At 34.3% G+C, this 27,380-nt stretch overlaps 3 protein-coding genes across 7 annotated transcripts; 1 reads left to right on the plus strand and 2 right to left on the minus strand.

Annotated features, from left to right (window-relative positions):
- The first annotated feature begins 4,164 nt into the window (after positions 1-4,164).
- Positions 4,165-11,535, plus strand: LOC115974478 (L10-interacting MYB domain-containing protein-like). 5 transcript variants are annotated; one of them, XM_031094863.1, is made up of 5 exons: positions 7,403-7,593; positions 7,980-8,084; positions 9,643-9,708; positions 10,348-10,677; positions 10,751-11,535. In XM_031094863.1, the coding sequence occupies exons 4-5, from the start codon at positions 10,348-10,350 to the stop codon at positions 11,345-11,347; spliced, it is 927 nt and encodes a 308-aa protein (XP_030950723.1). In that variant the 5' UTR covers positions 7,403-7,593; positions 7,980-8,084; positions 9,643-9,708; the 3' UTR covers positions 11,348-11,535. The 5 variants fall into 5 exon arrangements, with proteins under 5 accessions (XP_030950725.1, XP_030950726.1, XP_030950723.1 ...); XM_031094865.1 differs by lacking the exons at positions 7,403-7,593; positions 7,980-8,084 and adding an exon at positions 4,165-4,385; XM_031094861.1 differs by lacking the exon at positions 7,980-8,084.
- Positions 11,536-18,323: 6,788 nt separating this feature from the next.
- LOC115974524 (probable diphthine methyl ester synthase) lies at positions 18,324-21,261 on the minus strand. The gene is made up of 6 exons (XM_031094925.1): positions 20,955-21,261; positions 20,738-20,862; positions 20,043-20,272; positions 19,334-19,373; positions 19,114-19,205; positions 18,324-18,829 (listed from the first exon to the last, which is right to left on the minus strand). The coding sequence occupies exons 1-6, from the start codon at positions 21,102-21,104 to the stop codon at positions 18,612-18,614; spliced, it is 855 nt and encodes a 284-aa protein (XP_030950785.1). The 5' UTR covers positions 21,105-21,261; the 3' UTR covers positions 18,324-18,611.
- Positions 21,262-22,892: 1,631 nt separating this feature from the next.
- LOC115974480 (protein SPA, chloroplastic) lies at positions 22,893-26,350 on the minus strand. Its single transcript, XM_031094868.1, has 5 exons — positions 26,063-26,350; positions 25,895-25,978; positions 25,708-25,759; positions 24,133-24,289; positions 22,893-23,191 (listed from the first exon to the last, which is right to left on the minus strand). Exons 1-5 carry the CDS (start codon positions 26,225-26,227, stop codon positions 23,170-23,172), a joined length of 480 nt encoding a protein of 159 aa, XP_030950728.1. The 5' UTR covers positions 26,228-26,350; the 3' UTR covers positions 22,893-23,169.
- Between the last annotated feature and the right edge of the window lie 1,030 nt (positions 26,351-27,380).

Consider the following 27,380-nt stretch of genomic DNA (forward strand, 5'->3'; position numbering starts at 1 on the left):
ATGACCGAGCCACAACGGTCGTCCCTAAGCCAGGCAACCTCAAATCTGAAAGGCTGGTGCGCAAAACATGTATGGGGGTTCATGTCAAGAACAATAGGGGTGTGATTAGAACCTCTGGCACCGAGATGGGATATTGTAGCTTTCGGGTATGCACGCGATGTTGGCAATTCCTTGGTCCAGTTTTCTTTTAATTGCGGCATTTCCCCATTTACCTTTCACCCAAGTGTATTTGCCACCAAAGAATCCTAAGTCAATGGCCCCGACCTCGAACATCAAGTCCTTGAGATAGTTTGTGAAGGGACTGCCTTTTTTACCTCATACTGCTTCATTTTCATTTAGCACAAAATTGAAGTCCCCGAAGCACATCCAAGGCCCTTGATGAGATTCAAGTAAAGCCATGAGATTTTCCCATGCTTTCTTCTTTTTTGATGGATACGGTGGGCCATAGAAACCAACCATGAGCCATTCACATGCCAGATCGCTAATTTTAACAACAATAAGATTTTTATTGTATTCCACCTCCTTAATAGTTAGCCCATTTTTCCACAAAATACAGAGCCCTCCTGCTTTACCTTTTGCTTCAACAACTAACAAATGATCAAACTTAATAGAAATTCTAACAAAGATTCTACTAAGAGAGGCTTTAGTTTCAGACAGAAAAATTAACTCGAGCCTAGCCCCTTTTATTTGAGCCTTTAAGGCTCGAACTATCGAGGCATTACAGATGCCCCGACAGTTCCAACCGAGTAACTTCATGGAGACGATGGGGGCATGATAAGGCCCGCCTCCTCGGCCGTGTGGGTAGTCAAATTGGATTTTGTATTAGAGTGTGAACAGATTTCAAACAGAGTGTGATAGAAGGACTTACGATTGTGTGCTTCATCTTCCACTTTCTAGCTTTCTTTGATTATGAAGTACTCTAGGCTCGATTGTGGAATGAGATTGGCTCTGGTCCCCTTGCAACAATTCTGAGACGTTTGGTGAAGACCTCAAGCTCTTTTCCTGTAACTTTCCTCTTCAGAGGGTTTGATAGAGGTAGTATTTCATTTGGTGTGGATATGAGTGGAGTTTGGAGCTTTTGATGATGTTCAGGGTTGGTGGAACACGGTGATGTAAGGGGTGTGGAGGATTGGTTATTTGTTTGTTGGAGCTTTTGATGAGGTTCAGAGTTGGTGGCACACGGTGATGTGAGGTGTGTGGAGGATTGGGTATTTATTTGTTTGCGGGTTGGGCTATACACATGATTTGGGCAGTTTGGGTTTTGGGCTAAAGAGGGGTAAGCAAGCTCCTCAATGGGCCTCAGGCCCATTTGAACCGGGGTTAAGCGAAACAATTTGCGAAATCCATGGGCTAGTTTTTTGGTAGCAGGGCCCGCATAGGACATTGTCTCAATGCATGAGGCGTGGTGGGGGACTGTTGTCTCCTACAGTGATTCCAGCTCAGCTTGGATAGACGTTATAGAGGTAGTACGCTTTGTACCTGCTGATGTAGTGGAGGTGAGAATGTCGTGGGAGTGCCATGTGTCTTGTGAAGGTAGTGGGCTGTTACAGGGCACCCAATGCAAGTTGTACGACGTTGGAGGTGCTCCTTTAGGCGTACCATCTTGCACGGATCTACTCTCGTTCTCCGATGACCGCCCCGATGACTCTCTGGTCACATTGGCGGCATCATCTGGTTACACGAAAACCCTAATAGGAAGAGAGTCGTGACTAGATCGAAGCCATGGTCTGACAACTTTAAACTTGGCACCGTTGGAGTTGTAGAGCTGGAAAATGGTGTCTGTACACAATCTTTCTTCATGCCCTATAACTCCACACTTGTAACAAACATCTGGAAGCTTTTCATATTTTAAACTAATCCAAGCTTCAGTGTTGTTTGGTCAAGGAAGGAAGAGGCCTGGGAGTAGTGGTTTTCCTACTGGAATGTCCACACGGATTCTGAGAAATTTTTTCCGTGCGCCACCAGGTTCACCGACTAGATCCACTTCTACAACTTCTCCCAGCCTCGAACCTATCTTCCTAAGGTTATCCTCAATATTCCACAAGGCAGGGAGACCATGGACTTGGACCTAGAAAGTTGATGTGGAAAACTCTACTTCTTGTTAGGTGACTTCTGGGCTCTATTTTTTTAGGATAAGGTGGCCTCCCTTACACGACCAAGGTCTTCTGTGGTAAGCTCTATAGGCATCCACTTCATGGCTGAAGGAGAACATAAAGATGTCCTTATCCATTCGTTTTACCTCCAGTGAGTAGGCTGGGTCCCATGCCTTTAAAACCACATCCCTCACATATGAGAGACCAATATTTTTGTTGGTGATAAGTTTGGCAAGGAGTATGAGTTTTGGAGAGTTAATAGTGCCTTGGTTTGGAGGGAGCTCTATTCTAGCTTATTCGCAGGATACTTTTTTTGTGCGGGATATGAGGTCTAAGACCTCCATGGTGAATAGTGGATGGAGGGTGGTATTTTTCCAGTGATGGGTGGTATTTTTGCAGTGATGGACGAGAGAGGAAGATGGTTAGGTGGGGTGGTAGATGGGAGGGAGTGGGTGGATGGAGGGTGGTATTTTCGCAGTGATGGTTGGTATATTTGTAGAGATGCGCGAGAGAGGAAAATGGTCAGATGGGTTGGTAGATGGGAGGGAGTGGGTGGAAGGGGTGGACAGCTGCAACAGGCCTAGCTACAAAGTTAGGGGAAAGGTGAAAGGGATAGAGTACTAGTGAGAGTACGGAGAGAAATTTTTTTGGAAAAGGAGCGTTACTTTCAACTCCTCAAGGTTGAAGAATATTATCCCTTCACAGGATTGTGAAAATTGTTGTGACCTTTTGTGTGTACCTAATATTTCTCCTAGCATAAACAAAGAACCTCCTTCCTATTCTCCATTTGTTATTTTTCTTCTTCTCAAACATAGAATGAAATTTGACGTGGAGGTAAATTCAATTACCCGAAAATAATTAAAAGGGAAAAAACAATTATACTTGTTTGTTTCAATAATCATGTTTTATAGAAAATGAGTCATTTTCTAAAATATATTTTCCATAAAACTATATCATTTTTCTATATTTGGTAGCAACCCTAAATGAGTTGAAAAATAATCTCATAACTTCTTTTATTTAGCTTGCTATGAGATAGAGTTGTTTTTCAAAAAAAAAAATTAGTGAAAAACAATCTCTTAAAATAAGTCATACTTATTATGTTGACTAAAAATAGTTTTCATTTGATTCATTTATTCTGTTGTTACCAAACACTGAAAAATATGGAAAATTATCTTTACTGAACTACCTTTACACAAGCTTACAAATAGACAAACTCCCATATTAAGATTGTAGGGAAAAAAAAAAATTAGAGAGATGATTGAAAATGAGAGGGTGGAACGATGTTTTTATTTAATTATTTTATAGTATATGATGTTGGCACTCATCAAATCATAGAATCTTATTATAGTTAATAGAAATATAAATACATCACTAGCTAACCACAAAATTAAGCACATAGGTGAGATATGTCTTCTCAAATCTAATTCTAAACCATTAAATACCCCACAGCCACATAAAAATAAATTGTTCCAATGACACTAGATTGAGACATTTTATGACCGCATTGATGATATTCAAGTGATAGTCTAATAGTAATGACATATTTTGTAGTGTTTTATATTTGTGATTTGAATCCCACCTTCTCTCACCTACTATCTACCTATCATTTAAAAAAAAAACACATTAATAACAACTATGAAGGTTTTTTTTAATGAAATAACAACTATGAATAGAAGGTTTAAATTACACTATTGATGTTGGAGGGATCAAAACCATAGATTTAAAAGTACAACAGGACCTAAAGGTATTTTAGCCTTAATCAAACCTTGATAAAATTTTAAAGAGGTTTTTTTTGTTCCTCCTCTAAAAAATGGCTGAAATCTGGCATCTGGGCTAAACCCAACTAGCCAAACAAGGAGGAATGGACCCAAGAAATGATCCAAATTAAAGAAAAAGATTTTGAGCCCAAAGAGTTCTGTTAGCTTTTAAGCCCACAATTCCAAGACCCAAAAGAGTGAAAAAAGAGAGAATAGGAGTGGGAATCGGGATTGGAATGGAACCAATCAAGTGAAAGATTTTCACAAATGGTGACTGAACACGCGCCACTTTGGAAACACCGGGGAACTGCACCAATCTCCTCTTGACATGTTATTATATACCCATTTCAGTTTCAGCATATCCCATTAATCTACACCATCATTCACCAATTAAGCTCAAATATTTAGAACCCAAAACAAAAAAATCACTCTTATTCTGTTTTGGGTCTTTTTGTTTTTGTTTCGTTTGTGTTCAATATTCTTTATAGGCTCTCTCTCTCGCTTTTGCAACCTTCCCATCCCTATTTCCGATCAGGTGCTTCTCATTATCATTTTTCATTGTTTTTATTATCTTTCTCTTATTTTTAATATCTTTTTCGCACACTCAACGATTTCATTCATTTGTTTTGATTATATATCTCTCTGTTTGGATTGTATTCGTATTAGTAAGTTGTAAATACATTGATTCCGTCGTGAAATCATATTGTTGTATCATAAAAATGCTTTCTTTCTCGAGGTATTTGTGATAAAGTTTCGAGCTTTGTTGTGTTAGTGTCTCTTTTAGGGTTTGGAATGGGCTTGGAGGGCGTTTTGATTTTACTTAAGGCTCTGTTTGGTCCTTAAAATAATAATGAGTAATCGCTTATAAAAGGTGTTTCCTTTTTGTCAAAATTTCCTGAGAAACAAACAGAGGGTTTCGTGAACTGTATAATCAGGGGCGGCCCTAGACATTTTGGGGCCTAAGGCGAGAATTAGAAATATATGTGTATATGTATGTGTATTTATGTATGTGTATGAGTGTATATGTGTATGTTTATGTGTGTGTATGTGTATGTTTATGTTTATGTTTATGTGTATGTATGTTTATGTTTATATTCATTTATATTTATGTATGTTTATATATGTGTGTATGTTTATATATGTGTATGTGTATGAGTGTGTATGTACGTGTGTATGTTTATGTATGTGTGTATGTTTATATATATTTATATTTATAAACATAAATATAAACATAAACACATATTTACATAAATATACATGAACACAAACACAAACACAAACAAACATACACAAAAACAAACAAACATAAACACACATACACATAAACACGCATAAACAAACATAAATAAAAACAAACAAATATAAACACACATACACATAAACACACACACATAAACATAAATATACATAGACATAAACACACATACAGACTGAAAAAAATTAAACCTTCATATAGACTAGAAAAAATTGCAAATTAACACCAATCTTCAAACAATTTCGTTAGTTACTTTAGTGTGCTAAATCGAGCCTTTATGTGTGTTTATGTTTATATTTAAGTTTATATGTGTGTATGTTTACGTTTATTTGAGTTTATACGTGTTTTTGTGTATGTGTGTTTATGTTTATGTATATGTATATTTATGTGTATGTGTGTATATGTTTATGTGTATTTGTATGTGTATGTATATGTGTATGTGTATGTTTATGTATGTGTGTGTATGTGTGCTTATGTATGTTTATGTATATGTGTATGTGTTTATGCGTGCTTATATTTATGTATGTTTATGTGTATGTGTATGTGTTTATGCATGCTTATTATGTATATGTGTATGTGTATGTGTATTTGTATGTGTATGTGTATTTGTAGATCTCTTTGTCTTTTTCAGATTCAGGTGCAATACCCTGATGCAATTATAATTAATGGCTAAGATTAAAAGTTGAAAAAACAACTTTCAATCTCAACCATTAAATAAAATATATTAGAGGAGAGTTAAAAAATTAAAAAAAAAAGTAAAAAATATATAAAAAAATACTTGCGACAGTGCACCTGATCTCAGTTCGTCTTTCTTCTCTCCCTATTTTTCTTTTCTTCTTTTTTATGCGGTGCTTTGTTCTTCTTCCTTTTATTTCTCTTTCTACGTCGCCTAGGCTGACAGGAGAGGAGCGAGCGAAAGCCACGTCAAGAAAGGAAATCGAAGATTGTGCTGCCGAGCCAAAAACTATGAAAATCTCTTCCTTTCAACTCAGACGATCTATTTAGGTGAAATTGTGGCTCACGAGACTTCACCAGATTATGGTGTGCGATTTTTGTTTATTTATTTATTTGTTTGATTAATTTGGATCTAAAATTAGTTCAACAAGATGATTTTTCTTTTAAAATATAATAATAAAATCAATATATGTTTTTTTAATGGTGGGTTCACTTTCAGTGTTTTCATTTTGTGATTTTGGTTGTTTTATGGGTTTTGTGTTTTGATTTCGGTGGGTGTGATTTGATTTGTGATTTGGTGGGCTTCTGGGTTTTTGTTGCGATTTGATTTTGGCTGGGTTTTGGTCGTGGTGGTGGTCGTGATTTGATTTTGGCTGGGTTTCAGTAGTGATGCATGATTAGAGGTGATGAACTTAAAAAGCTCCGGCCATGGAGGTTTAGAAGGAGAGCTTGGTGATCAGCCATGGAGCACGGTGTGACGTGGGTTGAGGCAGAGAGAGGATGAGAGGGAAATAGGGGTGGCCTTAGACATTTTGGGTCCTAAAGTGAGAACTAAAAATTGGGCATTTTTTTTATACTTATATGTTAATTAAATTAATGTTTATTTAATATTTTGATATTATATTTTTCATAATTATTTTCATTTTCTTCTAAATTATTTTGAAGTTCATTATCAAGATTTGTTGTATTGCAAAATTGAATATCATCTTCTTCTAAATTATTTTGGTGAATTTTTTGCTCATTTGTGATATTTTCATCTAAATTTTGTGTTATATTTTGTTTATTATTAATAACAAATTTATCCATTGATCCTTTTTAAGACTCAATTAATTTTTTTTTTTTTTTTTTTTAAGTTTTTTATATCCAAATATATATTTTCTAGTAGACATTTTTAATCAAACAATATATTTATAAAGACTAAAATAAAAAAAATAACTTTCAAGTGTAGAGCAAATGAGGAATAGAACTTGATTTATATAAAAAGTATTGTTATAGTTTCACTGAACAATAACAAGTTTTTAGCAATCTCAACCTACATAAATTGAAAAAAAAAAATAAGCACAAGCATAACAAAAATTTAAGCACAGCCATAACACTGACACAAGACTTATTAATAAGGCCACCCACTAAAAAAAAATAATAATAATAAATAAATAAACAAACAAACAAACAAAAAACAAATCCTATCTATAACTAAAAAAAAAAAAAAAAAAAACGCAGACTTAAAAAAAAAAAAAAACCTTGAAGGCCCAAACTTAACGCCCAGTCCAGGGAGGGTCCAGGCAGCCATAATGATAAACTGATAAGTGATAAACAAAGTTACAAAACCAGCCAGGGAGGACCCAAACAAACAAAGTTATCTTAAGTTCTTAACAAATAAAATGCAGTGCCCTGTGCCCGAATATTTATAATTTTATACCTGATTCCTGAACCTCAGAACCTGATACGGTGAGGTGAGCAGAGAATCAGAGAGAGGCTGAGGCGGTTCAGCTGGAGACTAGAGAGAGGCGGAGAGCAGAGACTAGAGAGAAAGGTAAAATTTTTAGGGTTTTGAGTGGATTTATTTGTTTTGATTTGTGATTGTTTTGTGGTTAATCTCTTAGATCGGATTTGTAGTTTATCTGGTTGATTTTTGGTCAATGATTTTGTTTAGAACCAATGTTTAATAGGATTTACCAAAATTTTTGTTTTTTTTGGTTAAAAGGATGTGCCAGATTATTTTTGTAATTCATTTGAAACTAAATTTTCTACTACCCGGTTGGTTCTTTTCTAAAATTTTGGGACTTGGGGGCCTTAGGCAATTGCCTAACTCGCCTAAGGGAAGGGCCGGCCCTGTGTATAATTAGGCTGCAATCTAGAGGGCTATATGCGTAGTCAAGTTTTGAACATTTTATTTTTTGATATTTTTTGATCCTGTAGGTCCTGGACGTGAGTGTAAACTGCTTAGCCCGTTAGGGAGTGAATGCCCTTGAATTACCTGGCAATTGATTTTGGCGGGTGGGTTATATTGGCTATATTCTAGAGGCAAGTCCAAAGAGCTTCTTCTTTAGAAAGGTTCCCTATGTAATCAAAAAAAAAAAAAGAGGAGAGGACTCAGAGGAGGTGCCAGTTGGGCTAGAGATCATTGGCAAGTTTTGAACATCTCTCCAAACAGACGGCAATTTAATGTTTGATTGTATATAATGAACAGCTATTTGCTTGAAATTTTAGTTGTCTTGTCACATTCTTTTTGGGTTTTCATTATTTTTTATGTTTGTGAAGAGAAATTACTGTAGTCTGAGAAGGGAGATTTGAGGAGTCATGGGTTAGAATGAAGTTGTCAAAAGCAGAGGGAAGTAATATTGACAAGAGTAAAATGCAGTTGGTTTATTTCAGGATTGAATTTAAGTACTTTTATCATTCCTGGGACACACGTGTATATATAAATTATATACGCATATCTAAATATAAGCTTGTTGTGTATGATAAGGGAAGTGAAAGAAGGTTGGAATAGTTAGTTTAGAGCTGAGAGTTATGCGATATGTTGCATTGGAAAGTGATTTTTGAATGATTATGCAATATTATGTAATAGATTGGAGCTGAGGGATGCTTACAAATGATTATGGATTTCTATTCTTCTTCAAAATTTGTTTGATGAATAAGTTAGGCCTGTGCCAAGTGATTTTTGAATCTTCAATCTCATCCTCCACCTTGCGCTTACAAAGGGAAGAGGTGCCATTTGAGCTAGAGCTCATTGGCTTTTCTTCTTCAAATTTTTAATTTTATGATTGTTTCTATGAGTCCTAAGATTTCTTGCGCTAGCTCAAGTGATTTATATATGAAGTCGGAATTGAATTTGCAAGAATTCCCAGAATTGCTATCACACTTCTATCTCTTCTCATAAATATATATATTTTTTTATCAAAAAAAAAATTATTTATGAGAATAGGTGGTTGTTAGAGAGAGAGAGAGTCTTTATATATAGAACAGTTCATACTGTACAAAAACATGGTGGACAAGTTTTGAAATTGATTAAAGATGGATTAGAATAAACTAAATATATTTGATTTATAAAAATAAAAAAGAGAAAGAAATAAGAATAAACTAAATATATTTGTCACATGCATAATTATCTTTCTTATATGGGTTTATGAATCTCAAGTTGTCATTTCATGTTATGCTGTAAATGGATTAAGAAATGTCAATTTTTGAACGGTAATCTTCAGTATTCTGACACCTGATCTTCTGTAACTGTCTGTATGTGTTGATAGGTACTTTTTGGTAAAGAAAAATATATGCGTTGGCTATCACTATTTGTTACTTTTGCACATTTTGGTGTCATCTCTAAAGTTTGAATATTATGAGGATGATTTTAAACTATGCTTTTTTGCAGGATCACTGACTAGCAATCATCTCTTATAATCTTGTCCTTTTTCATCTGATTTTATACTATTATGTATGATTTTGACATTTTCAAGACTTCTGATGCAAAAGTTGAACATGCAAATTTTTAGTAAATCTTATGGACATTTTAGTTTTATAAAAATAGGTTTAACATTGCTACTCGAAAATAACATATCATTTGTGTGATACCATCTAACAGAGGATCATGACCTGTTGTCCTACGCATTCAACAAGAAGAATCATTTGGGTCAAAAAGTAACTCAAGGTAAATGATTAACAATTATTAGGATATTTATTTATTTATAAATTTTTTGCCATTGAGCTCTTGCTCAAATGACACCTCCTTCCCTTGTAAGAACAAGGCGGAGGGTGGGATCAAAGGTGATGGGTTCAAGACCCACCGGGTGCATGTTTAACTTGCCAATAAAAAAGGAAAAAAATTTAGATTAAAAAAAAAAAAAAAGAAAAAAGAAAAGAAAAAAAGAAGTTGCATGCTGTTCTGTCCGGGGTTACAAGAAATCATTTGATGAGATTATTTATAGGTCAAACTTATTATGCTCATGCCTCTATTATTAAAGAAAAATCCACTGAGAAATGTTTTGCTATGAGTTGCACATCCGTAAATAAGGAAACAAAACTCAGCAACTACACCTGAAATCTAAAAATTCTTAAGTTCTTGGTTTATTTCCTTTTAACCAGTATGTGGTGAATGTGAGGCCCGATTTAATAATTGTTATTTTCCAAATACTTTTAACTATGAATTTGATTATTACATTGTCTAGCCATACCTTAATTGATATAATTTATTTTGGAGTTGAAAATCTTGGCTTCTTAGCAAGAAGTTTTTGAACTGTTATGTTAATTGGCATATTATTGATTTCTAATGCACTTTCTGCACTTGTAGATGGACAGTGAAGTGAGTCATCAGCCAAAGCTGGAACGTTCAAGGACAAGGTGGACACCATCCCTCGACAAGATATTTGCGGACTTGGTTGTTAAGCATATACAACTAGGGAACAGACCAAACAATGTTTTTGACAAGAAAACATGGAATCTCATTCGCGAAGAATTTAATAACCAAACTGATCTCAACTTCAATAACAATCAATTGAGGAAGCACCTGGATGTTCTGCGGACACGCTTCTATAATCTGAAATCAGCTCTTGATCAAAATAATGACTTTGCTTTGGATGATTCGTGTTGCATTGGGTTTGACCTGTGGGAAGATATTGGGGTACATTTCTTTCCTTCTGGATCTTCCATTTTTGAATATCTTATTTTGAGTTTCTGATAGATTTCACATATAGGCACAGCCTAGGCCTGAAATGGTCAAAGTCAAGGACTGCCCAATATATGAGCAGCTATGTGTAATATTCACAGATTCGGCGGCTGAAGGGAAATATGCACAATCCAGTCACTATGAAGAGTTGGACAAGTCTGCTGGAATAGATAATGCAGGATTGAATTCATGTCAGGATGGTGGAACCCCACTTTCTGCAAACCCATCATCATTGAAACCTGCGCAAGGAATCATGTCATCAGCAGAAAGGACAATGAAGAATAATGTGGAGAAAAAAAGGAAGCGTCCATCTGAGACACACTCTTCTTCGGGTCAAAGCCGAAAGGATCAAGAAATAAATAATGCTATGGCGGAAGCCATGTTTGAAATGGTTGCTGCTTTGAAGTCTAGGGCAGTTGCAAAAGCACCTAGTGATGAGAGATTTACCATCACTAATTGCATTAGAGCACTGGACGAGATACAGGGCATTGATGAAACTCTCTATTTTGCTGCATTGGACCTCTTTGAGGACCCCAATTTAAGGGAAACATTCATCTCTCTGAAAGGCAACAACATCCGGTTGACATGGTTGCAAGGGAAGTATGGTAAAACAGCCTGCAGTTAGTTTTGGGGACTGTGCGACTTTTTGGCTAATTTGGGAAATGTAAATGTCAGTTTTAGTATTATAATTTTGCTCTAGTGAACTAGATTGTTCATAATATGTTTTCTTTTTTGTGGGGAAATAGTTTGTTTATAAATGATGCTAATCATATTTTCTGTTATAGTTTGGTTCATGATTAGTTTCATGATTCATTGATTGGACTAACTCTGTGCAAGCCCTGTACAACCTGTGGGCTGTAGATTTTGGAATTGAACTTATGCAACAATAGGTGTTGTGGCATTAAGATGGAATTCGTATACTTCTCACACAGAAACTGACTAGTTTCTGGTTTGAATTGACATACGCTCTTAGCCCTTTATAATGAGTGCAGAAGCAAGTGCCATAGCTACTTGTTTTAGCCTCTGCCTCCGCAAAATGCGTCAACGCAACATTAACGTGCAGGAATATGCTGCAATGGTTTGAGTTCAGCCTCCGCCAATATATTCACTTTCAATTGTAGCAATTTTTTTCCTTTCCAAATATAAGTATAATGTTCATATTATTGAAACCTGAATTTTAAGATAATCTTTTAAATATTTATCATTTTTATTGCATTTTAAGAGCCTATATCTCTAATTTTTAATGGCTATTTTGTTTTTATCATTCAGCCCAAAATTATAAAATGTGGCCCAAATAGAATAAAACTCATACTTTTCAATCCTAAAATTAAGAAAAACAAACAATTTCTGAGCTCAAATTGAAAAATGATTTTAAGGCCCAATGAGTTCAAAATGGACCGAATTAGATTGAATGGACCGAAATGCTATATTGATTTAGCTTAATTGGTAAAGTCTCTAATGGTTGTACGTAATTCAATCCCCGCCTACATCGAAAACTGATTGGTGTCTTGGTTTGATAATAAAAAGTTATTATTAAGAGCAGACGCCATAGGTTGAAACTCTCTAAAAAAATAATACTAATAAATGCTATGTTTTAGCTTTTAGGATTTGACTTAGCTCCAGTACTTTTTTAATTGGACATGTCCTTCTATTTTAAATATACAATGACAAGTGATAGTGAGTTTTAATCTCTACATTTTATTTAATTAGTAAATGATGAGGCAATTTCTCATTAAAACAAAATGGGATTCCAGTTAAAAAAGTACTGGAGGTAAGCTAAACTCTTGTTTTTTTTTTCCAACATTGTTTTCCTTTTATAAGTTTTGCACCTTAAAAAAATTGATAAATAGGAAATATATATATATATATTTTAATGAATTTCAACTTATAAAGAAGACAGTAATTCACTAACTATATTATAAAAAGCAATCCAAAGAAAAAGAGAGAAAAAAATTCAGATTATAATTGCAAGGGTAAGATAAAATTATAATGTGGTTTAGATTGTTTTTGACAAGACGGGAATTGCCCTCTTCGATCCTATTGATTATAAATATAAGATTGTAGATTGGATGGTAGGTGAGGTCTTAGATTTCGATAGAAACGATGTAATTTTAACTTATGGCATTCGTTTTATGATAATTGCTTTTTATCTTCAACTCAAGATACCAATTGGTTTTTTATATAGACGGGGTTTGAACTCCAATATCTTATTTGACGATAAAAACCTTAATCAATTAAACTAACTTGAACCAACAAGTTCTTAGATTTAAGACCCACCACACCATATGCATTTATAACTTGCCATTCAAAAAATTATTGGCAAGATTAAATGCATTTTAAAAAGGGTCATGCTAACGAGTGCCCTAAGGGCACTTGTTAAGAATCCATTTTAAGAAAGTTTTGACATCACTTTTATGGGAAATGAAAAAAGCTATCAAAACATTAATTGCTTTTTTTTCTTTTCCCATAAAAACTTTCTTTAATTGAATTTTTAACGAGTGCCCTTAGGGCACTTGTTAGCATTTCCCTTTTAAAAAATAGTAATAATTGGTAACAGAGGTTATGATGACCCTTATCTGTGTTTCCGAAAATGCAAATTGTAGTTCTATTAAATTTATTGCCACCTGATTCTTGACGTGATCAAATGGTTTTGTTTGGTATGTGTGAGTGTGAGATAGAATCATAGAGCTTTTGTTTGGCGTGCCTGAGACTGAGACTGAGATAGAATTTTAATTTTTAAAGATTACAAATGGAATAAAGATGGAAACCACATTAAATTTTCTTCCATTTTCAAGGCTATCTAATGAATTGCACCTAACACGTATTCTTGCGTTTCCAAAATTGCAATAAGCGCTTTTACTTGTGCCATCGTGCCTGTGTGGGTGTTTTTTTTTAAACAAAAAATTAATACCTCAAATCTTTGTGCCAGGCCTTCGGCATAAATACCCCATACTAATGGTGATTCTTCTCATCTCATATTTTCACACAATGCTTCTTGTAATCGTACATATAGGCACAGCAACCCGTCTCCCCAAACGCAACATGGAGAATAAGGTCCTTGAAGACCAATTCTTCAAAGCAAAATTCAACAATGATGTCCAACAATATCGGATCAATGATTTACCAGAATATATTCTTGCTTCCAGAATTAATAAATTTTCATTTGAATGGCAAGTCCACAACTCCCTCTCTCTCCCCCTTTTTGTTTTTTGTTTTTTGTTTTTGTTTTTGTGATTCAGTGATTAAAGTTTTATGAATTCTTTTTTCTTTTTTCATTTCTGGTAAAACTTTCTTGAAGTATTAACTAATGTAAGAGAAAAGTGAGAGTAGAAACCCTCTCTTTGGTCTCTCTCTTTCACTCTCAAATAGTAAATTTCTATATCTTAATATAGATATAAGAAAAAGAAAAAGAAAAAAAAACCTTACAATATAATGATATATAACACATGGTCCGTTTGGATATAACTTATTTTTGCTGAAACTGAAAACTAAAAACACTGTAGCAAAATAATTTTTAAATGTGTGAATAGTATCATGAGACCTATTTTTAATATTTTTAAATGCATGAACAATACTGTTACATCGTTTGAACAGTGCTGCTACAGTGCATAAACAGTGATAATTGTCTCTTGTACAGTAAATCCATGTGATTTTATTGTTCATGCGCTGAAAAAAAAAAAAAAAAAAAAAGAAAGAAAGGAAGGAAACGTGAAATAGAAAACGTAGTCGCACACTAAATCCTATCCAAACACATACATAGTCCGTCCTCTTTGGGATTATATTTGCACTGCAAAGATGCAAAGAATGAATCAATGAAGGATGGAAAAACAAAATGTTTAGCTTTTTTTTTTTTTTTAATCGAATAGATGAATTATTATACTCAACCAAACCATAGATGTATTAGGATGATTGGAAGAAACTTTTTTGCCTTCCTAGGCCTAAAACCAATTGAAGTTTAGATTTCCCACCTACCCTTTCCAAATACTTCATAGAGGAATTCTATTGAGATAGTTTTAATCCTCTTTTTTCTTAGTTTTTGGTAATTTCAGTTGCATGGTACCAGCCCAAAATTTCCACATCCTAACTATATTCTGAGACTAGCATAAGCTTGAGGATCTGTTTGGATTATATCCTCCAAGAATTTGTAGCACCTTTTTTTTTTTTTTTACTAAGGGGTCAAAATTACAAATTGAATTCTGGTTTTTATCCTAGTTCAAACAATCAATTAATCATCATGTTATGTTGCTAACTAACTGTTTGATGTTTAATAATCATTTTTCAGCACTCAGGCAAAAAAAAGCAGGCACCAAAGGAAATCTACATACTTGGTTCCTCCACCAGTGTGGATTATGGAAATTATCCCCTGCTAGGGTTGGTATGTCCTAAAACTCTTAACCAAGTCCTAGTGTTTGTAATTTGCTATGTTATTCCATTTCTTGCTTATCATGTCTTTGACATAGACTACGTACAGTCTAGTATTTTTATTTTGAAGTATTTTATAATTTTTATTGTTTTCACATGTCTAACTTTCATAATTTGCATTGATCAACAGAAAATAAAATTTCAATTCCTTGCTACTCTTAATAGAGCTTTGTGTCTTGCAGTCTTGCTTTACTTGTCCTGTCTCGTTCCAGGACCTTCATTTTGTTTTCAGAAATGCCAAACAAGTCTGGTGAAAATTTGTTCAGACATTAGCTTTTTTTTTTTTTTTTTTGTGTGTGTGTGTGTGTGTGTGTGTGTGTGTATTGCTAAAATTATATGGCTATCTTTTTTGGTTATTTTTATTTTTTTTAAGGCTGCGATCTGTATAATATTATTATTAAAAAAAATCAGTATTTAATACTGCCATATAAATTGAAGTAAAAAGAGGACTTAGAAAACCTAATCACATGAAGTCCCCGAAGCACCCGAAGATCACAAAAAATAAACTAAAATAATATGAAAAGCATCCTCAGTCTGCTTGGTTCTCGAAAGACACTCAACCTTGTTACCATAAACGTATGTATATTTCTTCATTTCAGTGTTTATTATTAAATCATTTGCCTTTGAATTATGACATTATATATGTTAAGTGCTTAGAATTTGCCTCACCTTTCTCTTGAAAGAATGCAGAATGCACGATCTACATTGTCTGTGTGCTATAATCTATATAGTGTCTTCTTGATTTAGACCAATATATTAATTTTGTTTCTATTTTTTTATTTTCAGAATTGAAGATTATCGTACTTTTGCCCAAGAGTGTAGATGAAATTCAATAATGTTCTTTAAATCAAAGGGCTTGCCAAATCTTTGAAGGCGCAATAAGCCCGGAAATTCTGGAAGAATGTAGATGATATTCAATAATGTTCTTTAAATCTAAGGGCTTGCCAAATCTTTGAAGGTGCAATAAGCCCGGAAATTCTGGACGGAAGGTCAAATTGAACAAATGAGGGAGCATGCCAAACTCACACACCTAACTACCATCAATCTTACAGCCATGAAACAAAAAAAGTTATACTCACTTATATACCACAAAAGTTCTGAAAATTGTCGTAAAATTTTATGTATTATTAGTCTTATTACAAAAGATCATGTATTTGTACCGTTGTACCAAGTTTTTGTATGAAAAAATCATGTTGAATGTAAGTAATATATGATATAAAGCATGTTACTAGAATTAATCCAAGTTGAATGCATTTGGTCTTACAATCTTGTGTTCGGTTCAGTCTTCTTCTTAGCAGAGTATGAAATAACATGAGATAAATGTTTTTTTTTTTTTTTTTTTTTAAATAACATAAGATAAATGTTGGGGCCAAAGTTTGTGAAATTAAAGACGAAGTAAATGTTAGATCGATACTCAAAACAACAAATTTGTGGAAAACACTTCCTTTTCCTTGCATTATTTCCATTGCAAACTGCCTCTAAGATACAGTGAAATCTACTTTGACAAAGTTCCACACTTATCAATTTCCAAAATCCTATTCACGAAACTACAGTAATTCTTGCCCAAAAGTGAGAAGCGGGTTCATTCTAAATATTGTGTGATAAATAAGCCACACTCTCATCGTACTTAGAAGTTTGAACAGTTTTCTGTTACCATTTCAGTATTAATGTGGAGGCGAATAGTCATGAACTACTTCAAATATATTTTTAATAATACCACCAGAACTTAGAACATAAACCATTGGTGAGGTTGACAGGGCTGTTATTGGAGGCAAAACTGGGCCTAAAAGCTTCACACGCTTTAATTAGTATCATTAAAGCTAGAAACGTAATTCATTAGGGCAACCATTGGAGAATTGGAAGTAGAAAGTCAGTGAGAATATGGCATGATGGTGGCTACTAACACCATCTATGTACCAAGTTGTATTCCCAAGAAATTTTTTTCAAGAAGATGTGAAGGTGAGGGAATTAATCAATGAGGTTCAACGTGATGGAATGAGGACTTGTTAGATATGGTGCTTATGTGTCATGAAGCTGACTAAATAAAAAAAGATTCGTCGTAGCAACTCACTCCTAAAGGACAAGCTAATTTGGATTGGTAATTGACAAACACTTATTCATGGTCAAAAGTACATATAGGGTTAGTTTGAGCATGAAATCTGCAAGCCATAGAGGAGAAAGCTCAAATGGTGAAAGAATGTGATCCTTTTGAAGAAAACCATGGAAGATGAAGTCAAGAGTCTTGTAGCTCAATGGCATTGCTTGGTTTCTGATATGAGGAGAACAAGGGTTCAAATTCCAACCCCATCCCCTTGTAAAAATTGAATATTAAAACAACTGTGGAAGATGAATGTGGCAAATAAAATCAAGATGTTTGCCTAGTGAAGTCAGGTGTGATGCATGCCAATGAGATAAGGAATTCACTTCTCATGCACTGTGAGGTTATGAGAAAGTTAGAGTGGTGTCAGTAGTTTTATTTTTGATAGGTGTCAGTAGTTTTTTTGATGGGATACAACAGGTGAACTTTGTTAATGTGTTTTGGGATGTGGTTGATAACATGGTGAATAGGGGCCGGAGCTGACGTTTACCATTGCATAGAGAGTGGAACCAGTGAAACAAGATCCACATTGGAGAAAACTAATGATGCAACACATAACTCAGCAAGTGCTACATAATATTTGACAGAATTCCAACAAGCCAAAACCATGAATAAAGGCCAAAGAAATAGTGAGATAGATCCCTTCATGGCAGCTTGCACAAGATTTTCAAGGCTCAATGGCAGCTTGCACAAGTAAAAAGATAAAAATGGTTCATGACACCAAACATAAATAAGTTGTGGCAATTTTTCAAGCTTTGCATTTCAACAGATTATCATGGAAAGTGATATTCTTTCAACCATCCAAGCACTGAAGCAGAAAGAACTGACGAAGGCTTTCAAAGATTTCAGGGGTGCAACATAACCCATATAGGCAAATATGGGGAACAAAGTGGCCCATGCTTTGACCAAACATGCCTCGAGGATTTAGTGCTTGGATAGAGGTGCTTTTGGAGAAATATTTAACCCCAAAACTCCAAATTTCTCATGAATAACACTATATCTTCTTTATGTTAAAAAAAAAAGGGACTAGAAAACTAATCATTGTACTAATAGAAATTTATTAACTAAAAAAAGGCAAATCTTCTAAACTATGTTCAATTCGTGCAAAGCAGTGAAACATCACAATGAAAAAAACATTTACCTCAATCCACAAAAGTTCATACAAATTTAAAAAGATATGCAAAATTTGTTTAAGGTGGCTGGGTGGAACAAAACTGCTGTGCTAAGGTTCATATGGAACCTCTTTGCAAGTGTTGGTTCTATTTGGGTGGCAGGGGTTAAGGCAGATATAAATAAAAAATAGAAAGGTATACCAGACTAACCAACTTGAATAAGGAGGCAGTATATACTCATCCCTTCTAGAGAAAAATCATATGGTCCCATCAATCCGTTCCAAACTCTCTCCTCTAAGTTTGTAAAAGTCCAACATTTCTTCTTCCACCGGATGGGTCTTGCCTACTATTACAAGGCAATGCAGAGGTGCTCCAAAATCAATCGTCTGTAGTTGCCTCATTGTACCTGCAACTATCATCTGATCCTCACTTCCCAGCCGAGCAAACCCAACACAATCGGTGTCTTCGTTGTAGGCTGCAGGACAATGCAAAAATCACCAGTCCTCAAATAACACATTATTTTGCAAAACTTGAAACATCATATTTAGAGCAATTGAGAATTGATTGCAGCAAAATATGGGGTATCAGATCATGGAAGAAGGCAGGTAGCCACCTAGGCAATTGCCATCAGTTTTATACAAGCAGTTTACATAAATTTTAAATAAAACTCAAGTAGTAAATTTGGTGAACCAAACGCACCACACACATAAAATCTACACTTGAAAGTGAAGACCTGAATGGAAGAAAAATGAACCTTACCAGATCCTCCTTGTGTTTGCTCGACCTCCAGGAGCTGCTCAATGGCAGTGTTTATTGTCATGTATCTAGGTGGTTCATACTGCTTTCTTCCTCTGTAAGAATTCAAGGGGCAAAGCAGTGAAATGATAATCAGTATAAGCATTGGTAGAAGTGAAGTAACTGTATAGAACATAAGAATCACAGAAAATTGAGAAGGCAATCATTCAGTTTAAGTACAGACCTGCACAAAGATTCCAGTGAGGGTTCCTTCACCCGTATATCTGCAGGAACAAAAGAATTTGCAATGACATTTTTTAGTATAGACATCAAGAAATGGCACATATCGCAAACTAGCCAGAATTCAGAGAACTTTTTTTCTTTTCTTTTTTCTTTATACTAGAGAAGTGACTGGCACATGTTGGTCCATAAAGAAGGAAAGGATTAAAGATTCTCAGAAAATCCAAAGGCTACCAGGACTAGAATATAGAGTCATTCACTCTAGATGCTAAGTTGCTTTTTCAGACACCTAAAGCTATGAGGTCTAGCCTCTATGTTTCTAAACCAGGATGACTGACTGTCCAAGATTTTGATAAACAGAAAAAACTTTCAAAAGCTGCCTGTTCATAATTGAGGGATCGGTGAGAAACACACACTGAAACTATGATGCTATCATACATGAGTAAAGTAATAGGCCATAGTCTTCCATAAAGATGGACTTTGATATCTAAGCTAGGTTTATAATTTAAAATGCACAGAAATAGATGTAGATTGAACATTGTTGTGAATGCAAAAGTCAGCGCTCCTTTGTTCTAAATTACTTGAAGTGTGTACGTGTGTGTCTCTATAACATAAAATTTGGTAAACGTGTTTGGGTAATTCCAAGAGATTGCTACTGATATGCCAAGCTATGTCTTTCTTATTTGAAGAGATAAAAGCTGGGAGTACCTCACCTAGTAAGCAGAGTGTATGCAATCCAAGCAAGCGATTTTGTTTAATCTTCTCGTAAAAGCTATCGGGTCTCCATGTTTCAGTAAAGAATGGTATTGAAATGGTCTCTCCATAGCGGTAGAGTTGTAAGCCACATACACCAATTGCATTCATCACTGATGCATTGTGCACCACCTTGACTTCAACGTCCATTTTCTTTGCTCGCACAACAAGATCACTGTGTGTAGTTGCCCTGTGTTTGAAAACAAAGCATTAAACAGAAGAAGAATATATCCAATAGAGCAAATCCAATAAAGAACTATCTTACTCCTATTGAAATCTGTACTTTTTTTTTTTTGCGGAATTTGAACCCTGTATGTCATGAACACACTAGGAGATGCCAACCAATTTAGCTACAAGGCTATTGGCAAAATTTTGGATCATTCCTCGATTTATACATGTACATTAACTGAAATTTGCGGTATTTGATAACCGATGCAGAGTTTAAGCTCCATGCAAGATTTTACTCCAAATACTGAACATTAACTGATTTTTTCTTTTTCTTTTTCCCCCCTAGTTGATAAATTACTAATGCCCACTGGTGCAAAACTAATGTTTCTTCACTTGCAAACTTTAAAAAAACACACACACACGCGATAATTCAATAAACCCCATATATGATCCTACTAGAGCAAAAACAAACAAGAAAATTACATACCCAAAAGGATCGCCAACAACAAGGAAAGCCACGTCAGACTCACGAGCCTCTGATAGAATACCATCTGCTTTTTCCTCTACAATTTCCCTATCTGCAAGCGTAATTGGCTTCCCATACAATTTTTCCTGGTCCAATTAAAAATAAATAAATAAAAGCCCAAAATCTGAAAAAGAAAGAAAAACAAATATTATGAGAGGAAAGAGGTTACAATACATACGAGTGTGGAAAGGCCATCGGAAGAAAGACCGAAAGAGAGGAGAGAAGTGTAGGCCTCAATGTACACCTTTTCGCACTTCTTCACAGCTTCTAATCCTCTCAGAGTTATGTCCTTCTCATCACCCAGTCCTAGGCCTACTATGAATAACATCTCTCTCTCTCTCTCTCTCTCTCTCTCTCTAGCTCGTAAACCCCAAACTGACTGAAAACTAGAAGAGCTGTCGCTGGCGGCGGCTGAACCTGGCAATCGGAACGAGTAGGGCGGGGGCCGATTCGGGAATGAGTGCTATTACCTGATTGGATGCGGGTTTAAGTGTGAAGTCAAGTCGGACTGACAGACTAAACCAATTTTTTTTTTTTTTTTTTTTTTTAGGATGCCAAAAATGCCCCCCCGCTGCCCGTTCTGTCAATTTTCTCCGACAATACTACCCGCCTACAATTTCACATCATGCTACTATTTTTTTAACTTTTTATAATTGAAGGCTGAAGCAATTTCATTTTTAATTACATGGTTCAATTACTAACATTTAACTTATTATTATGTGTAGTAAAAAATAAAAATAAAAAAATTTATTATTATGCACTAATCTTGACACGATAGTTGATTGAAAAATTGGATATAAAATTAAGCCTCTTAAGAGGCTGAGACTTTTTTGGATTTTCTCTGGCCCAAAGTTTAATAAAAGATATTATGGGCCTGTTTGATAATGTTGTTTTAGTAAGGTTATTCAAGTATTGTAAAAATACGTGTAGGTGAAAAAAGTATTGTAAAAATACGTATAGTGTGGTTTAAACAACGAAAACTGTTGTTTAAACAACACTAACAAACAAATCCTATTAAGTCCCCCACACACACATTTGTATATATAAAAAATATTATTTGAATCTTTTATATAATATATATTATTTATAGTTTAATTTTTTTATATATATTATATTACCCTTCTAAACACTTGTTTATGTACTTTCATTGTTACCATCTCGTTTGAATTGCCCCACTCTTTTCCATACCGGTTTTCCCTATCCTTGAGCAGGGGTTGAGACACTCATAGTCTAATCCCACCCTATCCAATGATTCGTCCTTCTATTCTCTATCCATACCCAATCTTTGATGGATTAGGTTAACATATTATGAATCATATTAAACTTTGTAATAGAGAGCAAGCAAATAAGTCAAGATAGGTCAGCTTGGGAATGACCTATTCAATAACAGATTAAATTATAATAAGTTACCGTTCATATTACTCATACCCCTTTTTTATAGGTGCTATTGGGTGTGATCTAATTTTATCAAATCTAGTCGTAGTTCCATCTTATTGTTCTTTGTAAGTAGTTGTTGTGATGACCTATAAGGTTGTTGCAACCATCTTGCTATTCAACACAATTTTTAGCAATGATGAGAATTCAAGTTGTTTTAAGAACATAAAAATAGGGATAACAATCGTGTGAGATTGAGTTGGATCATGGATGCCTTACCCCCATCCCATCCCCTCTTATAGAATAAAAACAATCTACATAAAATTAGAGCACGATAAGTTGAGTAAAGACTCGATATATATATATATATATATATATAATAGAATAAATTATATATAACTAATTTAAATATATGCATGAAAATTATATATACACACACACATACAACCAAGTCAAGGTGGGGCTAGCAAAATCCATTCCTACCCCATCTCTTCTTTTGGGTAGGGAAAACCCTTCTTGGAGAGGATGAGGTTAGTTGGATCAGAGCAGGAGGGGGGCATTCACCATCCCCAAATAAATTTGCCACCATAAGCCTAAATAGTATTCTCAAATTTGCACATTTTCAAGTATAGAAACCCTTGCATTTATCAAATAGCAGTTGGGGTGTTAAAAGCAAGAATGGAGAGTGCCCACATTCTTGGAGTTGGATAGCTGTTTATCAAAAAAAATACACGATACTAGGTTTCAATTTTCAACCTGTTTCAGCTAAAGAAACAGTGCGCCGATTATTCTTTCAGCCTTATTTGGTATATCATAACAAACATTAGTAAAAGAATGAAGGCGGATGGTTATATCAATAATCAAATTGTACAACAGAAAGGCATGAAAAACACTTTGATAGAATGTAAAGTAGGTGTATAGAAACACATGTAGGAAATGCGGATCTCTTCCTGTTTCTCTAGTAATGAGTTAATTATCCAATGTATTGAAATCAAAATCACTGCTACTTCTTCTTGGGTTCAGTCATCATCCTTGAATTCTCTGTTCAAAACAAATACACACTCCGTCAACAAAAATTCAAGTTTTTTCATATTTTTTAGTAGGCAAGTATTTCATGTTGGTTATACACATATGACTAGAGTCCCACAAAGAAAAATTTTAAGAACTTAAGAAATTAATATAACATAATTAGGTTCAAACTCATAAGTTTAATCTTTTGGGTTAAGTGGTTTCATTATATATTACACTAATTTCTCAATTGGAATATCTTACCTAATAAGTTATTAGTAATAACCAGTTGATCTATTGGCTAACTCATCAGTAGGATTCGCATAATTGAAACTAACTAAATAGTCTACTATATCTATACTATTATTTAAGGGACATTTTTTAATTCAAAAATGCCCCTACACCCCTTATGGTTAAGTAGAGACAAAACTAAAGGACAATTTGGTAAAAATGCAACTCTAACTCCCACTAAAACACTGCCTAAAAAATATGACCACTTTTTTATTAATTTTCAAATTGATTTATTCACTTATAAATTAGATTTTCAAAATAAAAATTATATATATATAAAATAAAAAAACACAATTTTTTTCCCTACAAAATAGGACCACTAACAAAAAAAAAAAAAAAAGACTCATCGCATGCGCGAAGCGTGTGTGATGAGTCTAGTAAACATATAATTGTCTTTCTCAATATATTCCCAATACAGAAATCTGAACTTTAAAACTATTTGGTTTATTAAATCAGCAACATGTAAATATTGCTGTGATACCTTATTAGGCTAAACACAGGTAATAAACTGGTCCAGTTTGATTTCTTGTTAATGTTATTCTCTCAATTGGCATAGTGGTTTTTCATTTATAACTGAGCTGTTGTAGTCAAAATTATTATCTTACTTCGTTTATTTTCTCTTCTGCTCTATTTTTTTGGTAGCACAAGAGAAAAAAACCAAGTTATATTAAAGAACTCCATACCTGCGATCAAGGTATCGAGGTTGTATCCCACTGCCTTGACATGTGGTGCATGTTAATGAACCGGCACCTTCACAATTGATGCATCGAGAGACGTCCTTCTCATCCCCACCAAGCTCTACTGTCACTGAACCAGTTCCTAGGCAAAATCTGCATTTCTCTGGGGAAGAGTTATCCACTTTCATGAGAGTAAAGATTTGAAACAGCTATCAAGCTGATTCTTGCCAAAAAATTTTGAGTTCCATGTGGAATTGCAGTTGAGTAACTGCCCTTCCTTTTTTTTTTTTTTTTTTTTTTTTTTTTTTTAACTATATGGTATCCAGATTGTGAGTTTGCAAAAATGAGCCCCCTTGGTGATAAACTTAAAACTAAAATCTAGGATCAAAGAGTAATATACCATGTATAATATACTTGCACCAGTGAAGATTAATTAGTTGATCAAAGAGTACTAAGGCATATACAGTTTATTTGATCACCCTGGTTGCCAACTTTCTATATAAAATCTAAGTCTACATTAGCAATTTGCTTTAATAAAAAGTCAATAAGTTTCTGAACATAAGTTAGTCTATAAGTTATGACTAGTTCTGCAGTGTGATGGGCAATGTAAGATCCTAATTCTGGCCTGTTAACTGCTGTGAATGTAAATGGGACAGAGTTTACTTCCAACCTGGTTTGGAAGAAAATTCCTCCAACCCACTACGTGGCGATGCAAATGGCCATCCACATGTACCTTTTGTCACATTACCTATTTAATAGATCATGTGACTTGTTTAAATAATTTAATGAGTCGTGATTTAATACACGTGGATAGTTGTATGAATTGCCATAAAATGGGTTGAAGGAGATTCTCTCAAAACCTTTTCTTGATTGATTTACATTGAATCCGTGTAAATGTGTAAATCAATCAAGAAAAGGTTCTTTACGCCATAATAACAAACAATTTTACCAAAATCACCACACCTTGTGGTAGCACTAGAGATAAGAAGTTGAGTCTACTTCTCAAAAACCACAAAGAAATGGAGTGAATCTACAACCCATCGACTAGTCCAAGAATTAATAGTTGACATTGGGGAATATCCATTTAACGAATTCTCATAATATGGTTCAGAGCAGTCCTAAGGACACAATTTTTTTAACAACATTTTTCACAACTTGTTAAGGTCACAAGTTGTGATTAGAGCAACAACACTTTCACATGACTCCATCATTGACATCACTTTTATTATGAACCAATCACAATAGGCCACATGAGCAGTTGTGAAAAATTTTGTATCCCTATAATTATTGAATTGTCGAGGTACAAAATTTTATAATAAGAACTTAATCGTGTGAAAATTATGGATATTATCCAGAACCATCTTAGTTGTATTAAACTGATAGATTAGAATTCAGCATCTTGACCCATTGAACAAATAAAACAAAGCATCAACTTCTTATATTACACACCATTTGGTACATACCATTCAATCTTCATTCCTTCTTTATTAACATAAAATTTCTATAGTTTTCTATATTTTCACTCAATTAGCTTTAAGGCAGACATGAAAATTTCACAATTCAGAGCAATTTAATACTTACGTGCACCAGTGCCATTGCAAGGGAAGCATGGCTGAGTGTTATCTCGCTTTGACTGCAGCAACATTAAAAAATAATAATAAAAAAACGCCTCAATTTTAGTACACTTCAGTAAGTAAAACAAAATAGAATTTACCAAATCTAACATTACAAAATTAGAAATTTACAAGAAAGTGGAAAAAGAACTTACAGCATTATCAATTTGGGTTTCATAGAAGACAGGAATGCCTATCCCAATTGCAACACTAGCAACCCCAACAGTTATTGCCACCACCTGAAAATGTTATTTCCAAATCACTCAGAGAAACAAGGAATATGTTATTATAAAAACAAAAACAAAAGGGAATGGAGAAAGAACCGTGTTTTGATCAAGATCAAGAGCTCGAATGCATGGATAAGACACTGGTGACCGTTGAGTTCTTTGGGATTTGTAAGAGAAAAAAGAAGTGGTAGGAGAAGAGAGCTTGAGAGGGCAACAAAGAAATGGAGAGTGCAAGCGAGGGAGTGAAGGTGCTAGTGACATTTTTTAATGTAGTCCAATTTTTGTTGAGGTCTCTATCTCTAACACACACGGTGTTTCTCACCCAGTAGAAGCAGTGTGGAACTGAAGCAGCTAGAATTGAAGTCCATCACTAGGGGATTTGGATATGTGGGGTAGGTACAAATATTAACCACCAGACCCTTGGAGACTTTCATGTATCACAATTCACAAATGGCAAATGTTCCTCCACGTGGATTCTCTGCTTTTTTTTTCTTTTTCTTTTTTGAGGAAAGTGGATTCTCTGCTGTGAACTGTATATATATGTGCATTTTGTGAAATTTGGGCTTAAATTTTTTGAACAGCCCAAGTCCTCAACTATAACAAGTCCATTTCGTTCTCTGGCAGGACCAATGGGAGTTTGTGACTCTGAATCTGAATAGCCCAAGTTTCAAAGCATGCCCAAGGCTCGTGTGTGAGCTAAGAGCTAAACGATAGGAATGTATTTGGGGTATCCCCCATATGCATCATCATTTTTTTTTTTTTTTTTTAATTTAAAAATAGGATTTTTTTTGAGAAACCAAAAATAGGATATAATTAATTTCAACTTTTAGGCTTATAGTGTGAGCTCCATGATGATTATTCATTATGATCATGAGTCATGACATCATGCTAAGAATAATCATTATGGTGTTAATAACAAAAAAAATTTACTAATTGAGTTAATTAAAACCCACATGCATTACCTTTCTTAGTCATGAGAAAATTAAGATTTTAATTTTGGAGGAACCAAAGTGGGAACCAAAAAAAACAATGTTATATTTTAGTAGAGGAAAATATACTTAAACTTAAGAATAGATATACTATACAAAATCAAACTATTCAAGCAATAAATAAATAAATCTAGTATCTATCTTACAAAATCAAATTAATCATTTATCAGAAATGAATTTGATGTTCTTTTGAATCTTGAAAATAATCAATAAATGAATAAATCTAGTATCTATCTTACAAAATCAAATTAATCATTTATTAGAAATGAATTTGATGTTCTTTTGAATCTTGAAAATAATTTATGATTAATTCTGTACTAAATTTGTATTAATTTCATTTTCAGTATATGAAGTCACTTAGTCTTTAAGAAAACCACCTCCCTTTTTGTTGTGAAATCTAATTTTGATTGAAAATGTTTGTCTTG

The sequence above is a fragment of the Quercus lobata genome, chromosome 2, assembly GCF_001633185.2.
Source record: "Quercus lobata isolate SW786 chromosome 2, ValleyOak3.0 Primary Assembly, whole genome shotgun sequence".
Taxonomy (NCBI): Eukaryota; Viridiplantae; Streptophyta; class Magnoliopsida; order Fagales; family Fagaceae; genus Quercus; species Quercus lobata.

Excerpts from the sequence above, each read along its gene's own strand:
- LOC115974524 (XM_031094925.1), bottom strand. The coding sequence starts at position 21,104 with ATGTTATTCATAGTAGGCCTAGGACTGGGTGATGAGAAGGACATAACT. Across the intron at positions 20,273-20,737 it reads GTTGTTGGCGATCCTTTTGG|GGCAACTACACACAGTGATC; the intron begins GTATGTAATTTT and ends TTTCAAACACAG. Across the intron at positions 18,830-19,113 it reads GCAAACACAAGGAGGATCTG|CCTACAACGAAGACACCGAT; the intron begins GTAAGGTTCATT and ends ATTGTCCTGCAG.
- LOC115974480 (XM_031094868.1), bottom strand. The coding sequence starts at position 26,227 with ATGTCACTAGCACCTTCACTCCCTCGCTTGCACTCTCCATTTCTTTGT. Across the intron at positions 24,290-25,707 it reads TTGCAATGGCACTGGTGCAC|AGAAATGCAGATTTTGCCTA; the intron begins GTAAGTATTAAA and ends ACTCTTCCCCAG. Across the intron at positions 23,192-24,132 it reads CCTCGATACCTTGATCGCAG|AGAATTCAAGGATGATGACT; the intron begins GTATGGAGTTCT and ends TGTTTTGAACAG.
- LOC115974478 (XM_031094865.1), top strand. The coding sequence starts at position 10,348 with ATGGACAGTGAAGTGAGTCATCAGCCAAAGCTGGAACGTTCAAGGACA. Across the intron at positions 10,678-10,750 it reads ACCTGTGGGAAGATATTGGG|GCACAGCCTAGGCCTGAAAT; the intron begins GTACATTTCTTT and ends TTTCACATATAG.